Here is a 17,261-nt window from a genome sequence, read left to right as displayed (position 1 = left end):
AGGACTCCGCTCAAATGTGCCTTGCCCAGGAGAATGAGCTTTGATTTCCAAGACCAGGTCAGATCTCCCGGTCTTACACTCACTGCCGCCTATGATTCTTCTGAGAGAACATTAGTACCATTATAATTCAACTAGAGGCCAATGCACGAATTTGTGCACGAGGGGGTTCCTCAGCCTGGCCGGTGACCGGAGCCAATCGGGGCTGGCCGGCTAGGGGGAGGGACCGTGGGAGGTTGGCCAGCCGGCCCCTGCATTGAGCATCTGCCTCCTGGTGGTCAGTGCATGTCATATAGACTGACAGACATGTTGTTTGTTCGACTGGTCTTAACGGTTGCTTAGGCTTTTATATATATAGATGCCTATGCAATTCTTGCTCTTTATCTATCTTCTGCTCTGGCCTACAAGCTCTAGGGTTCAGGGACTCTGCATTTCTTGGTCACACTCTATTCACAGCTTCCAGCACAAGAACTAGTACTCAGTGGGTATTCAATAACGACTTGTAGAATGAACATGCAAACCATCACTTAAGAGGCCAAAAGGGTGCCTTTCAAGTGGGAGAATTTTAAAGATATTCACACTTTAAGGAGAGGGACTGAATCTGGAATATATAAAGAACTATTAAGTCCTAGCCAGTATGGTTTACTTCATTGGACGTCATCCAGTGCACCCAAAGGTTGCCAGTTCAATTCCTCAGTCAAGGCACATGCCTGGATTGCAGGCTTGATCCCTGGTAGGGGGCATGCAGGTGGCAGCGATCAGTGTCTCACTCTCATATCCATGTTTCTCTCTCTCTCCCTCTCCCTTCCTCTTTCTCTAAAAATCAATTAAAAATCTTAAAAAGAAAAAAGGGACTATTAAAATTCAATAATAAAAACACAAATAGCTCAATTAAAAGATGGGCAAAAGATCTGATAGACATTTCTCAAAAGAAGAAACACATATGGCCAATAAGCACATGAAGAGATGCTCAATATCATTAGTCATCAGGAAATATAAATCAAATTGCAATGAAATACTGCCAATCCTACTCATTAGGGCAGAGATAATTAAAAAAAGATAATAAAACAAGTATTAGTGAGGATGTAGAGAAACTGCACCCCTCACACATTGCTGGTGAAAATGTAAACTAGGAACAGTTGCTTTAGAAAACAGTCTGGTAGTTCCTCAAAAGGTTGAACATAGAGTTACTGTGACCCAGCAATTCCACTCCTAGGTATAAACCCAGGAGAAATGAAGACATGTATACTCACCAAAACATACACATCAAAGTTCATAGCAACATTATTCATAATAGCCAAAAAGTGGAAACAATTAAGATGCCTATCAAATTAAATGTACCATTTCCACACAGTGGACTATTGTTTGGCAATAGAAATAAAGCAGTGATACAGATTATAGCATGTATGAACCTTAAAAACATTACGCTGAGTGGAAGAAGCCAGTCACAAAAGACACATATTCTATGATTCCATTTATATGAAAATCCTGAACAGGCACAGCTAGGGGTAGACAGGTGTGGAGAAATGGGCAATGATTGCTAATGGGTTCAGGGTTTCTTTGGAATAATGAACATGTTCTAAAATTAATTATGGTAATGGTTGCTCAACTCTATGAATATATTTTTCAAAACCCACTTTATTATATACGTTCAATGAATGAATTGGAGGATATATGAATTATAGTTAAGTAAAGCTATTTTACTTTTTATTTTTTAAGTAGTGGAGAAGGAACCTGAGAGGAAAACAAGAAATATTTGGGACCCTGGGAATCAGAAAATCAGCAAGGTCTCTCAAGAAGAAAAGAAGAAAAACCCCTTCTTTCACATTCTAGGATATAAAATGCTTTCAGGCATTCTCCCAGAATTCTCAAGTAAACTGTATTCCCAGAGCTCAGAGAATAATAGATATTATCATGCCTATATTCCAAAGAACTGAGATGCCAAACAAGCAGTCAATGTCATACAACAAGGTTGGACAGACAGACCTCAAACAAGCTCTTCAGACTCTACGGCTCAGTTAAGAAAAGTGAGGCCTTTTCTGCCCTGAAATTCCAGAGTGAGAGAACAGGTTCAAGGACAAGAGCACCTGTGGTGGTGAAGGGACTATTCGGGAGGAGGTGGAGGCCTCATCATAGAGGACTGGAAAATAACAGTCATTTGCTTGGTCCTCTGTCTCCACCAATCTTTATTCTTGGATCCAAATCTGTGTGTCAGATGGCAGCAGAAAAGATATCTGCAAGTGCACAAATGCCAAAGCCAATTCCAGGCTGGAAGACTGTTGTCAGTCAACCTAATGCCGGTTCTAAAATAACACTGCAGAAAATGCTACCTTATGGGCGCTGAGCAGATTCCCACCTACCACCTTATTAATGTCATGAAACTTCTCACCTGGCAATGGCAGGGAACAGGAAAGCACACACACTGAGCTCCTACCATGTGCAAGGCACGGCCACACATGACCTCATTTAGCTATCATGCCAGCCTCAGGTTCTAGGTCACACTGATCCCATTCAAGTCATTGAGACAGATCGGGTGACTTACACAAGGACTCAAAGTAGCTAAATGTCAGGCCCGATGCAATCACAGGTATATCTGTAAAGTCCATTGTCTTGCTTCTAAAACTAAACAACCGGAATTATATCCACCTCCTATTTCACTGTTACACTGCAATGATGTTCTTTTCAACAAGGTACCAGAGTTCTGGCTTAAGCCTTAGGATTACTGATTCATTGACTAACCAAAGACCACAAAGAAAATCATTAAATTTTCTTCTACTTTGCATAGAATGGAGGCCACTATGGTGGTAAGAGGGCTCCACCCCTCCTGAGAAAGGCAGGTTTATAACAGCCCTGTCTACCTCTAAAATAGGACTTCAGTTTTATATCCTTCTCCTCCTCTTTTTTTAAAATATATTTTTATTGATTTCAGAAAGGAAGGGAGTGGGCTAGAGAGATAGAAACATCAATGATGAGAGGAGAATCATCGATAGGCTGCCTCCTGCACACTCCACACTGGGGGTCGAGCCCACAACCTGGGCATATGCCCCAAACAGGAATCGAACCGTGATGCTCAACCACTGAGCCACACCGGCTGGGCGCTTCTCCTCCTCTTAACAGCTGAGTCACTCTGGACAATTTTCTGAGCCTTTCACAGAAAAATTAAATGTGATGATGTATGCATAGATATCTAGCACAATTCAGGCACACAGAACAGATGCTATAAAATAAGCACATTTACCTTTGTTTTGAAGACACAGGCAAATAGGATAATTCTAAACTAAAAAAGGTTTTCAATACATTCAGGGAAATTAAGTTCATTCAATTACCCAAACTTCCTGAATATAGAATGATATCTCCCATACAAATGGGGGTTGGGAGACCTAGTTTTCCTAATATGTAGGTACAAACTAAAGGAGCTGGGGCAGATGAGAGCATTTCTATTTTAGCCAAATTGCACAAATTTGCATCTCAAGTACCGTTAATATAATAGCAGTGTCTTCTCATATACACTGTGTGTGTGATAAACAAATAAGATAGGGCTGGGATGAGGAAGGAAAAGGGGAAACAATAGTAATACTTTAGGGAAGGTTAGAACAGACACACACCTCTAAGTAGAGGCCAGGATAAGTGCAGGTAGAGGGGGACACCAGGTTTTATATAAACCCAGTTTTAGACAAACACAGGTGAATTCAAGGGTTCTGTTTGTATAAAATAAGTGATGTATGGAGAAACTCACTTTGTCAGCCCCATGGGGGACGGAAAGAGGACAGGCCTGATGTCCTGCCATCTCAGGCTGGTACCCGGTGCTGAATGCGGCAGCTGGCAGTGTCTCTTCCCAAGCCTCTCTCGTGCCTTCGTGTTTGAATCGGAGCGGGTCACGCTCCGTGGCCGTGGTCTGCACCGAGGCATCTTTCAGCTTCACCCTGGACGAGGCCTCCACCTTTACTAGCTGACCGCCCCTAGGTGACTTCAGCTCATCGTGGGGCTTGGAAAAGGAGTTGGCTTGGATGAATTGCCTGAGTTCACCTCTTAGCTGAACAGCCATCTGCTTAAGTGTCTTCTCAGTTTCAGCCTCAAGGTGTTCTCCGGAAGCTTCCCGCTCTGGCAAGCAGATTCGTTCCAGGAGCAGTTCACGCAGCACTTTCAGAAGGTCCGGCCTGTTTTTCCAAAAGAGAAAGAAGTGGGAAAACTAAGCTTCCTGCTATGTCCTTGTTTCCTACCAACTTTCCCAAGGTGTCCTCACGGACTGGCCTGGTCCATCGTGGTGCATGGCTGGTGCTCAGTAACTAGGGTGGACTAACGGGATGCTGTAAACTGCTCTTAATAGAAAGAGCAGTGGCTCTAATATCAGACAAGAGTGGCTTGAAATCTAACTGTGATTCTTTGAAAATAAGTCTTCCTCCACAGGACAGCTACGAGGATTAAACGAGAGTGTATGGGTAAGCAGATGCTTTCTCTGCCCCTGGCCAGTGCCCTTAGCCTCCCTCGGACTCCAGCTACAGCTGTGTGGACGGACAGCTCTCACAGACATGCACAGTCCCACCTCAAGTACTTCCTGCATCTCTCTGCTGCCTTGGGACTTTTCCCAGAGCTCGCTGAGCCAGCCAGCAGGGCAGTGGGAAAGTGTGGACCAGTTCGTACATGGGGGAAACACTCAAGCAGTGGGGAAGAGAGCTGCTGAGTGAGTGTCCCAGGCTCCCATCCTTTGGAGGGACAACACTAAGGCACGGTCTGTGCTGTCCCTCAGGGGGTGGACAGTAGGACTGAGCCCCAGCTGTCCACAGCAGTAACTAGAGCAATGATGTATCCTTATTGACTTTGCCTCCATTTTCATCTTCCTTTCCCTGACCCCTCCTTCCTACTCCCTGGAATCAACATCCCAAATAAACCACTTGTACCCAAGTCCTCATCTCAGGCTCTGCTTTCCCAGGAACTCAAACTAAGCTAGCATGTAAAAGATTGTGGAGTAGTTCGAGAAGCATCCCTTGTGAGGTATTTCTTGTGCCAGGCACTGTAATGGGCACTGGGGGTACAAAACTGCCTGTGAGGACTGAGCCTGCTGTTGGAGACAGGCGTGTACACAGTCCTTCCTCCACAGGGTAAAAAGCGGATCACAGCACTGTGCACGTTTCCAAAAGCTACAGAACAACAATCCCAGGTGTCCAGACCACGGTAGCAGGAAGAATGTCATTAAACTATTCCAGAGTTGACAGAGCCTAGCCAGGGGAAAGGAAAATGGAATACTGTGAGCATGTAAAACATATGAATAGAGCCAAGACACACTGGAGAACAGGGAGATGAGGCTGGAAAATGAGGTGGGAGAACCAGCCATGGTAAGGAAGGATGAGCCACTGCGAGGCTCTGTGCGAGGGAGCATCACAGTCACACGAGCTCTAGAAAGATGGCTCAGGCAGGCTGTGGTGTAAAGAATGAATGGAGAGGTTTCCTGTCCAGAGCATGGTATCAGTATACACAGGAGCCCCTCCACTCTGTTCTAAACACATGTAAAGGGCAGCAAGAATACAGAACAACAAAAATGTTTTCAGGTGCACTACAGGATTCAAATTCAAGACGAAATTTATTCAAAGGTCAGAAACAGTAGAGCCCAAAGTCATGAGAAAGGGGCATTTGCAGAAAGCAGTGGAACCAGAAATTTCACTCCTACGGTAGAAGAGCCATGCAAATATCATAAACCCCACAGTAAGATCTAGAAAGTCAAGTTGAGGCAAACCACCATGCAGGGAGGAGTAAGGGTGGGGGACTGATCAGGGCTTAACACAGGCAAACCAAACTTGCCAACAAAACCCACTATGATCAAAGACAGATAACAAGCCAACAAAGCGAATTCACACTCAAGGAAATAAAAATAACAAAGCAATCTGAAGAAGAATTTTAAAATAAGCATGTTTAAATCATCTCAAAATATGAGAAAAAGTCATAAAGAAAAGAAGAGGAGGTTATAAAATTGAGACAGAAAGTTAAGAGAAAAGGAAGTGGAGGGATGGGGCAAGATTGGAAAGCGGTTGCTTCTTCCAGGAGAAAGATGTGGGGCAGGATGAAGTAGTGCAGTCAGTAGAGAGAGAGGACAGAACAGGCCATCATCAGTGTTAGATCCCTTTTCTTCTCTCTGCAGTTTCTCCCGCCTGCCTTATTTCCAAAAACCTGTGGGACAGTGAGACTACAACTACCAACACCTCCAACACACCTTGGGCTTCCCTTGCCTGTATCTCTGCTGCCACTAGAAGTAGCAGGAGCCCTCTGAGGGCAGGGGCACGGTCTCACTCATCTCTGGATTCTGATCATCTAGTTCTGGGGTAGAGTCAATTCAACTCAAAAGACCCAGCTGCAGCTCACTAAAACAGAGCAAAAAATAAAAGTATAAAAAACAAAATTAAAATGTATGGTACGTTTTTCACTTCTAATACGAAATCATCTAGACTACACAAACCATCTTAAAATTCAGTAAACTCAGACTTTAGAAATATTTCTGGTATTTTAAGCATGTTAAACTAAATTTTCCTTTCCTCTCCTTCCCTTAATATAGATTAAAAATAATGACAATTGCTATTCAGCTAGCCAAAGGAGGACCATTACTCAAGACCAAACAACACACAATAAAACCCAGGAAAAAGACTTTACAAATGGGTAGTAAAAGGTGGTGAAAGAGGCCATTATAATATACTAAAGTGCTGTGCTGTTAAATAAAGCATTTCAAGTGTTCCTTCGCTGGAAACCTGAACAGCAGATTCATTAAGCCGTCACTGCAGTCAGGACCTTTGCAATGGTCAGTCCCTGGGTCTTGTCAGAGCCCTAAACACTGTTTCCATGCCCTTCCGGAGCATCTTGGTCACACAGAAGGCATAAGGGAAAGGACTGATGTTTACGAAGCACTTACGGTGTCAGATCCTTTAAATATACTAAATACATTTAGTCATCAGAGGAAGACAGTGAGATGGGGGCTAATGTGAACCCCATTTTACAGGTGAAGAAATGAGCTTGTAAAGAGTCAAGATCCCCTGGTAACGTGCAGAGCAGTGGCTGGCACTGGGGCTGTTCTGACTCCGAAGAAGCACTGCACTCTCCCCCGGTTCCTAAAGTCATCTTCCGCTAGGATGCCGAGTCCAGGCAAGAACTGGAGCCTGCTACGAGGAGGGAAGCAGAAAAGATGTGAAGTGGCTGAACTAGGGATGCACGTTGAAGGTGCAATCAACAGGACTTGCTGATGAATATGGGGATTGTGGAAACTAGACTTTCAGCTACACCAATTAGATAGATCGCAGTGCTGCTAAGTGACATGAGAAAGGTAAGAACAGGGAGTTTGGTTTTGGACAGACTAATGTTGAAGGTGGAAATGTCATGCAGACAGCTGACAGTATGACCTGGAGAAGTCTGGGCTGTGGGTATACATCTGAAAGTCCCAAAGCGTACTCCAAAGCCATGGGAGAGGGAAGACAGAGAGAGAAACGGGCTAAGGAAACAGCTCCAGGACATTCAACATTCAACAGCCAGCAAAGGAAGCTGAGAGGCTGGTGAGGCAGAAGAAAAGAGGGAGGGAGGGCTTGAACAGAGACCACAGAGAGTGGCCAGCTGCTGCTGATAAAAGCTGCCCCTGGCAGCTGAACTTCACAACTTGGAGACTGTCCTTGGTAAGTGTCGTGAAAGGTATGAAAGCCCTGGGAATGAGATAAAGAGGGAATGCAAGGAAAGACTGTGGATACAGGGAATGTGAACAGGTCTTCCAAGAAAACTTGCCTTTGAGGGGAAGAAAGAAATGGGCAGCAGCTGGAGTAAAACTGGGGAGGGGAGGGTGCAGGGGGACCGTCTCCCAAATGGTTGCTATTAATCCAGGTCTTATGTTAATGGCGATGACTCATAACAAGAAAATACAAATGATGCAGAAAAGAGAGGCCCAATGGTTTGGACAGGAGCAGGCTATTCCTTTCTTCCATCCCAACAGCAGGAGTCAGAGTTTGTGGATACAGAAGCACATGAGCTGGCAGCACTGGTGGGAAAAGAGAAATAGCTTTTTTTCAGTCGGGTATAAGGCAAGGTCGTCAGTCAGGGAGGGGAGAAGAGAAGCTGCAATGCTGAGTGCTCATTTTGAAATTAGTGATGATAATTGGATCTGTCATATGAGCACATGTAACATGAGTAGCTGGTCAAGTCAAGGTCTTAGGAAAGGGTTGGATGCAACAGATAAACAGGGATGAACCTATGTCCGGGGAGGGTGTCTTCGTTCTTGGCATATGCAAGACTGATGTGGCCAGTCAGCTCATCCTGGGGACTGAAGAAGGGAGCGTGGCGGAAGCACAGAAAGCAGGAGCAGTGCTGACAGAGCTGCAGGACAGGACACGCAGCGCCTAGCAGGCCATGCTGAGGATTTGGGTCCCAAGAAAAGTGAAGTCTCTGGGGGCTAGTTAGGAGCCTACTGCAGTGATGCCGAGCAATCTGAAGGGAGCTGAGGACGGACAGGAGGCAACAGGAATGGTGAGAAGTAGGGGAATTAAGAGCTATTTAGGAGGCAGAGGGTCAGGACTTAGGTTTGGGCAGTGAAGGAAAGGGAAGAATTGAGGAGGCCCTGGGTTTCTGGGGTCCTGTCTAGAACCCCAACATCTATTCCCTCTCCAGCATGGACTGTACATTCAGGCACTTGCCAACTCTGCTTCCCCCACAGCCTACACACGCCAAGTCTCTTCCGCTATTTATGTGCTAACCTCTAACTTCTGTGGACCACTCGCCAGCGCCTCCTTCTGGTTCCACACAGCCATGCCCAGCAAAGCAGACTCAGATTTCCCAGGAGTAGCTGCCCCACTTCTATTACCTAGAGCTCAAGACTATATCAGCTTTTTTTAAAAATAACCCCCAAGGGCTCCCCTTTTAGATTTTCCGATATCAAATTTCACACCTAATTTTTGGCTACAAAGACCAAAACACTGACATGATAAAATCCTAAACCATGTCCTCCAGAGAATGGAGCCAAATGGAATTGGAAGCACCTAGAGAGAGTGCTGGGATCACACACAGTGAACACCTCAGGAGAGGAGGGGCCGGCCAGGCAGGGCCTGCACCCATCCTTTCATTCCACCTCCAAGGAATAAATTTCTCTGGTTGGTCAAGTGCAAGACAACTAATTAGACTACAGTAACTACTGGACATGTTGCTTCCTTGTAGCATCCTGGCAGACGGTAAGTTGAATTAGTGTTTTCCAGGGGCCCAGCTCTTCTGCTAGCCCCATAGGCCCTCGCAGAGGCCTACCGATGGCTGGAAGGTGGAGGAGCTCAAAAGCTGAAGGGAAGTCTCAGGCCTAGTCTGTGACCGGGGTTATCAGGTGGCTCACAATGACCTCGGAGGCATGAATCATGGGCTGGCCAGTGTCTTGCATTTGGTATGAATCTTACCTGAGGGCAGTGGGAAAAAGTAGTAGTACTTGGTAGGGCACAATTTAAGCAGTAATATCACCTAAACCCCACTTTACTGTCAACCTGGATCTATACTCTATACCCATTATTTTACTTAATCCTCAAAACATGCCTATTGAATTCAGAAAATTAAAGATAAAATTGTTTGTATTTACTATGAGCTTAATGTTGGTAGGTACCACAAAGTGGGAGTTGTCAACCAAGTTAAGAGAAATCTGTCCATTAATAGAAAAGTAAGAAATCAATTGCAAATTTAAAAAAAGTTAAATACTCAAAAGCAATAACAAAAACAATATCAAAATAAATGAGATAAATGGGAAGCAAAAAAAAAAAAAAAAGATGACTAATGGGATGAATAAGCATCATCACCCTGCACGCTACAGATGAGGAAACCAAGATGGGGAGTGATGTCACGGGTCTAAATGACACAGCTGAACTGGAGCACAGGTTTGTCTGACTCCAAACTCTGCTTTTTCTAGTACAAAACCACCTACCACCTGGAGGGAATTCCAGGTAGAGGATTGGTGTTTCTCTGACTCCTCCAGAAAAGTCTCCAATAGCTCTGCCATTCACCAGCTAAGGAAATGTCGAGTCCCCAAATGTCTGCTCCCACACTGTAAAATCGAGACTAGCAGCATGCAATGCAGATATGAGGGTAAAATGAGATCAGGCATTTTACTACAAGTGCCAGCTTGGGCCCTGGCAAAGTGTGTTAAAGAAGGGGGTGCAGACCCATCAGGTCGGCAAGAGGGCCCTTAGAGTCGGGCCCTCCTTCCCCCCATCATGGAAGTCAATGGTGCACTCTGAATGACAGCCTTAATGAGGCTAGGGCAGCAGGTTTGCCTGTGTAGGAAAGCCTTTCTAATAACTAGCCTGGCCAGTGCTGGCCTGTAAACCTCTGGAACCTACCGGGAACAGGGAACTGGATCTCAGATGTCATAAGCTTGCCTGCAGGGTATTGGCCCATAAAGTGCTTTCTTTAAAACTGTAACTAAGTCTCAATTTTTAAAAATCAACAGATTTAGAATATAATTTTTGGACTTCTACTGAAAGACCAGAAGCTCTGAGCCTGTGTGTTTGCAGGACAATAATCAGTCGGAGCTGAGAAGCTCCTGTCCACTAGAAGGGGGCACTCACACCCCAGTTTGCCCACTCCTACGACTCCCACTCAACTATCCCAGCTCCCATCACCCAAGTACATTCTTGATGGCCCTCAGAGAGAAAGAGAGAGTTGCATCTTCCACTCTGATGGGACATTTGGGACTCTGATGTTGAGGAAATCCTCCATTTCTCAAGCACTGACTGTGGGCACCTAGCTCCCTGTGATAATAAACCGGAAGAGCCACTGGGCACGTCCCAAGAGGACTCACGCTGGAAAATGTTAGACAGATGTCAGGACCGGGGAGGGGTTGGCCTGCCTGAGCTCACAAACACAGAACACTTCAATCCTTTTTCTTAGCTAAAGAAGCGACCATGAGGCTTAGTCCACCAAGGACAGAGAAAGAGTAGGGTTCCTGACTCCTGCCAAGCGGCATGGGCGGCAGTCACCAGCTCCATCTCGCCATCTATACTGGAAGAGAACTGACAACTTTCACTGTACACACCCACATGCCAGCCATTTTCCATAAACAGTACTTTTTCTTACTCCTCAGAGCAACCCTGAGGAGTGGTCAGAGAGGCTGAGGCACTGAGAGATGAGAGCACAACAGCTGTTGGTGAACCAGAAGAATGTGAATGGGGGTGGGGTGGCGGTGGGGGGAATGGCTCCTAAAGGATTAATTTTCAATACAAATGTACCAAAGGTTTCTCCGTTTTTGTTTTAAGAAAAACATCCTGTAGTATCTCCTCACGCAGGGATGACTCCCTGCAGATATAATGAGAAGAGAATTTTAGTTCAAGCTCAACATGAAACAGCAGAGTTACAACTACAATGGCAGTTTCTCAGCCATTGTGGAACCAGAAGCCATGTCACTGAGACTGATTCCTCTCACCAACATCCAGACAACCCCGTCTGGGGCTCCTAAGAATGACTCCATAGGAAGCTCGCTTTCTCCTCTTTATAACGGGCTGCATGGGCTGTGCTGAAGTCCCTCCCAGCCGCTAGCATGCAGCCTGATTACTTAATTGCATGGCTGGCCAGGCTCCTTCCCAGTCATCTCAGGAGCTTTCTCAGGTAAATTACACAGCACCACATGCCAGCTACATCCATTTAGCAAAATGAGAGTTTATTCTCCTCAAACTAGAGACAAAGCAATGCCTGGGCCCCGTGTCTACCTGGATTCCAGTAACGACGTGGCCTTCTCATTGATGAAAGGGGCAAGCAGGTTCATAAGTTCGCCTTCCTCCAGACTCTGGGCTCCAGGGCCACCAGGTATGTGGGCTCCATTGTAGTCCAAAATATTGGAATCTGTGTGCCTTAAATATCCATTTTTGCAGCCTCCTTTGGAATAATCCTCAGTAATCTGCAAATCAAAGTATTTGATCAAATAATGGACTCTGGAGGAGGGGAAGAGGGCAGGTGGAAGAGAGAGAAAGGATGGAGACAGAGAATAAGCAAGTGTAAGTAAGGCAGAGAGAACATGAATGAGGGAGGGGAGACAGGGACGCCAAACAGTCTCTTCATGGCAGGGAGACACTCTGGCAAGAGCACAGAGATATTTAGATCAGTTTCCTCTTCTATAAAACGGGGACAGTAATGCTACCTCCCAAAGTGACCATGAGAACAAGATGAGATGACCAACTCACTTAAGTGAGTGGCTCTGGGTCTTACCCACTACGGCATGTTTCTCCCCTCCTCCCCCGTGGCCCACTCTTTAGAAGTTCTTCCTAAGAAGGGCACAGAACCCAGGCCATGACCAGAGCTTTGGGCACTTATCTATACTTCTGCAATGTAGCCTCCCCATTATGAAACAGAAAGCCCACTTGCTCTTTACAGATACATCCTAATTAGCGTAACTTTGATTTGCCTCATTAGGAAAGTGGAGAGTTCCTCATTCCCATGGAGATGTTATTTCCAGATCCACCTTCTTGGGTCGCGAGGGTCCCAGGAGAGTGGTGCCAAGGATGCATCCAGTTAGAGCCTGTTCTGGGCATGTCTTGAGGTGCTGCAATTAGCATTCTTCCCCCCCTTTCCAATGCTGTAAATTTCTTTACCAATCTATAAATAACTCCCCTCGACTTCATTACTGCTGGTGATATACACTAGCCATCACACCCCTCTCTCCACGCTTGTAAAATGATTAAGGTTTTAAATGAAAGACAAGACCTACACAAATGAGCTGTTATTTATAGGATCTTGTGTGCCACCAATCTAGTTATTACATCCATCTAAATAAGCAACCTCCCAAGAAGGAAAAGTCTAGAACACACTAATAAAAATAGTAACCGCTACCATTTACTGAGCACTTAGTATGCATTTCTATATAAATATCACAGCAAGTCTAACAAGAAGTGTTATTATCTTCACTGATGGGGAAACTTGGGCTTAGAGGCTAAGTAAGGGTTAACCAGGGTCACAGAGATACTGACTGAGACCCAGAATCAAGTCTCATTCCAAAGCCCTGCCTTTTAACGGCTTTGCTCTCCATAACTATCTACATTTTAATGATTTCCCACTCGTGACTCCATGAACTTGAACACTGTGAAGGCTGCAAATGTCAAATCTGCAGCCTCCTATCTCCCACCACATCCCAGTCTTTAGGATCTTTTTCAAACTTGGAGAGTGTTTGCTCCAAATATTCAGTATCAATGTGACTGGAGGAACATTCAATGTGGACAGAGTCAAATTCTCATTGGTGCTGGTCACTCAGGAAAGTTATTCTCCCTGAAAAGCCCTATTTTTATTTGCAAGTATATGTTTGTTTACTGTTTCATTACTGGCTCTCCCACCCAGTCAGTGACTTCTGAGGAGGAAGGGACCTAGTCTCTCGGCTCTCCACAGGCACACAGTAGGCACTCAATACAGGTGGAATGAACAGGAAACCCATGGGACACATCCCAGATTAGATGACTGGGTTGGGCACAGAGAGGGGTAGAGGGGATAAGGAGTTAACTGCCGTGTTCCTACCTTATTAGTCTGCTCCAAATGCGGGTCACTCAGGGAAGTACTCTCATCACCCTCTCCAATTCTGATCGTGTCCTCGTCTTCCTTGCCAGCCGGAAGCTACATGGTGCGTGGAATGGTGTGAAAATGCAACCCAAAAAAGGATGTAGCATGAATATGTATGAATAAGTCAGTGATGACTTTTTTTTTTAATGCAAAACAAAAACAAACCAAAAAAGAGGCAAAAACAAATGCCAAAGCCATGAAATAAAAATGAACTAAAGTTAGAGTTGCTAGTTCTGGAAATCACAAACAGCTGCCTGGGACCAGGCATAATTTAAGGACAAACTCCCCAAGAAATAACTCAAGCTAGTTTCCCTGCCCTTGCACGGCACCTCCCCCCCCCCCACCTCCCCGAGCTGCTGCAAATGGAATATGCTGTCTGTTGTCCTGCTGTTGCTGAATTCACTTTCAGATTACATCAAAGTAACAAGATTTTGGAAAATAGCTATTGATGGGATCGAAAATATCAAATAGCGAGAAAGCAGTAAATGAAATCTATGGTTTATGCACCACTGCTTCTACTTTGCACAGGGCATCAACCTATCTTTGGAGTGTCACACATCTGAGATGGACATCCGAGCAACACTGTCATTTTGCTGACAAATGTCCTCATTGCTAATAAAGAGTATCAGGCTTGCCTGAGGATAACTTCATGCTTTTGAAAACGAAGAACAGTTATTTATAAAAAGTGCATAAATCCCTAATGCTTTAAAGAAGTGCAATTCCCAAAGGTTCTGCAGAATGCAGAACAGGCAGTACAAAGTCCTCAAGAGGGCCAGATCTCTGCTGTCTGGAAGGGTGAAAATTCTAATCATGTAGCACCTGGGTTAACCCAATAAAACATGAGGAAAGGTGGCCATACCCAGGGAGGGAATCAGTCACAACTGTCTCAAAAAGTATAGCAAACCCCATTTCACGAGCGTTAAAACCACAGGCCAAGCGCGGAAGTACCTTGCTAGGCATGTTGAACATATGAGATGTCTAGGATTCTAGCACCATAGTTTTATTCTATGAATCTATACATTTAATCAACTACCCATAATTCTCCCAGCCCAACTTAAAATTTTCTAATCTTCCTTTTAGAGGAAACTCTTGTTTTGGAAGAAGAAAAACAAAACACAGCAAACTAATATCAGAAAAGTCATTTTACAGAAAATATCTCAGTATCAGAATATATTCAATCTAACCACATCCAAATCTGCAATGAGGATCAAATAGAAGTGATAATCACAAATCAGATCTGTATTAACTATCAAGCAATAAGCAGACTAAGAATACGTAAGTATACCTATTAGGGCATACGAGTTTCTAAATACAGGGGAGGAACCCACTCCTGCTATTGGCTTCTTCCCTCATTATTAAAACTTTCTCAGTTATATAGATCAACCAGGACTGTTAAGCTTGTTATGAGAGTATAAAATGTTAAGCCACTATGGAAAAAATACTGGCAATTTCTTATAAAACCAATAACCCAATGATCCAGGAATCCCACTCCTAGGTATTCATCAAGAGAACAAGAAACATGTCCACATAAAGGTTTGCATATGAATATTCCTATCAGCTTTTATAACAATATCCAAAACCCAGAAATAATCCAAATGTTCATCAATAGCAAAATGAATAAACATACTGTAACTTATTCATATATTAGAATACTACTGAGCAATAAAAAGAAATAAACTGTTGATTCATGTAACAACATGGACAAATCTCAAAAACATGCTGAGTAAAAAAGCATTACACAAAAGAAAGCATCCTTTATGGTTCCATTTATGTGAAGGCACAGTCCAGGCACAACTAATCCAGGAGAACAAGATGAGAGAAGTGGACAGGGTGAGGGTGGGGATTGATTAGAAGGGCCATGATCTTCCTAGGGATTGGGGTTGCAAAGGACATACATTTGTAAAAGTTAGCAAATGTAGACTTACAGTTTATTCATTTCACTGTATGCAAATTTAACCTTAAAGAAAAAATGACTACAAAACATATTAAAGTTAAAGATAAGCATGTTGGAGCACTTAGGGGAAAGTGTACTGATGTTTGTACATTAAAATTTATCAAAAAGATAAGCTGAGTGATGATGGGCAGGTGGGAAATGTTAAAAAAATCTAGATTGTGCCGAAACCGGTTTGGCTCAGTGGATAGAGCGTCGGCTTGCGGACTGAAAGGTCCCAGGTTCGATTCCGGTCAAGGGCATGTACCTGGGTTGCGGGCATATCCCCAGTGGGAGATGTGCAGGAGGCAGCTGATCGATGTTTCTCTCTCATCGATGTTTCTAACTATCTCTCTCTCTCTCCCTTCCTCTCTGTAAAAAATCAATGAAATATATTTAAAAAAATAAAAATTAAAAATAAAACATAAATAAAAAAATCTAGATTGTGAGACTACCCTGATTATAGTCTGCTCAAATCACTACTGTTTGTCAATTCTCTCTATCTCCTTATTTAAATGCTCACCCACGGGTTTTTTTTAATCTTTATTGTTGAAAGTATCACATATCTCCCATTTTTCCCCTATTGACCCCTTCTAACCCGCCCCCACCCCCTGGTGATATTTTTTATTGATTTTGAGAGAGAGGGGAAGGTAGAGAGAGAGAAAGAGAAAGAAAAATATCAATGTACAAGAGAAACATCAATCGGTTGCCTCCCGTCAATACATACAGGGGATCAAACCCACAATCTAGGCATGTGCCCTGACCAGGAATTGAACCTGCAACCTTTTTGGTGCACAGACCATCGCTCCAACTGAGTCACCCAGCTGGGCCTGTATGTCAATTCTCAACCACATTTTTCTCTAATACATAAATTAATAACCAGTAAATAAATGTAAAGAAATAGGAGCAACCTCATGAGAGATTTTAAATGCACTGTAAAACAAAAGAACACCTGTGCATGGTCTTTGTGGGTGGTCTGAAGTAAACTGCCAGACACAGGGCAGCAGCGGGCTGCAGCAGCTGGAGGGAATCCACGCCACAGCAACCATTTTGAAGATGAACCCGACCAACTGTCATCAAGGGCCTCCTACTATTTGGACCCCTTTGTCAAATTAAAAGTTGTGGCAGGAGGGCATATAAAAATAAATGATATGCCTATTTTATATCTATATCTAATAGTATTTGTACTTCAGACCTAGTAACTACATATCTGGAAATAAAGCCTAAGGGAAAAAATCCTAAACCCAGAAAAGATTTGAGTCCAAAAGCACTCAGCAGGTAAATTTAAATAGTGAATCACTGAAAACAATCTCCATGTTCAGCAACAGTGAGGCAGTTAGTTAAATTTCAGTGCATTCATAAGATGCTATAACATAACAGTGACTGGAAAAACACAAAAAACAAAACTGTATAGATGTCTTGTGGGCATGCACGTGTCCATACACACAAACAGAGAAGGAAAGATGCCAAAATGCGAGTTAACTGTGAGTGTTTTCAAGTGACAGGATTATGGGGTGATTTCTTTTCTCTGTTTTCCAAGTATTGGGTAATGCTGTGGGTTAATTAAATATTGGAGAAAAATACCGAATTTATCATACAACTGTATTTGCCTTCGTTGTTTTCCTTTTCTAATTTCTAGGCTCCCAGAGAGCAGGATCGGTGCCAGCCCCACTCTGCAAGCCCTGCTGCTCAGAAGAGGCGTGGACACAAGCACATCCAGTGTTCCTGCCTCCTTCTCACAAAGGAGAACCAGGCGCCCTCCCAGGGAGGCAGCTGCCCCTCCTTGTCACCCACCCTCACCCCTAAC

At 44.1% G+C, this 17,261-nt stretch overlaps 1 protein-coding gene across 10 annotated transcripts in view; it reads right to left on the bottom strand.

The window, feature by feature from the left end:
* CDK5RAP2 (CDK5 regulatory subunit associated protein 2) overlaps positions 1-17,261 on the bottom strand; it is a 155,381-nt gene that overhangs the window by 46,640 nt on the left and 91,480 nt on the right. For all 10 annotated transcript variants that reach the window (XM_059657826.1, XM_059657825.1, XM_059657820.1 and 7 more), the window contains 3 exons: positions 13,483-13,578; positions 11,691-11,878; positions 3,734-4,154 (listed from right to left, as the gene is read on the bottom strand). In XM_059657826.1, the coding sequence (XP_059513809.1) occupies positions 3,734-4,154; positions 11,691-11,878; positions 13,483-13,578 (705 nt within the window). The remainder of the gene's footprint in view (positions 1-3,733; positions 4,155-11,690; positions 11,879-13,482; positions 13,579-17,261) is intronic.

This window comes from Myotis daubentonii, chromosome 11 (genome assembly GCF_963259705.1).
Source record: "Myotis daubentonii chromosome 11, mMyoDau2.1, whole genome shotgun sequence".
NCBI lineage: Eukaryota > Metazoa > Chordata > Mammalia > Chiroptera > Vespertilionidae > Myotis > Myotis daubentonii.
Note: the sequence above shows the minus strand (reverse complement) of the source record. Positions and strands in the feature narration are given on the sequence as shown.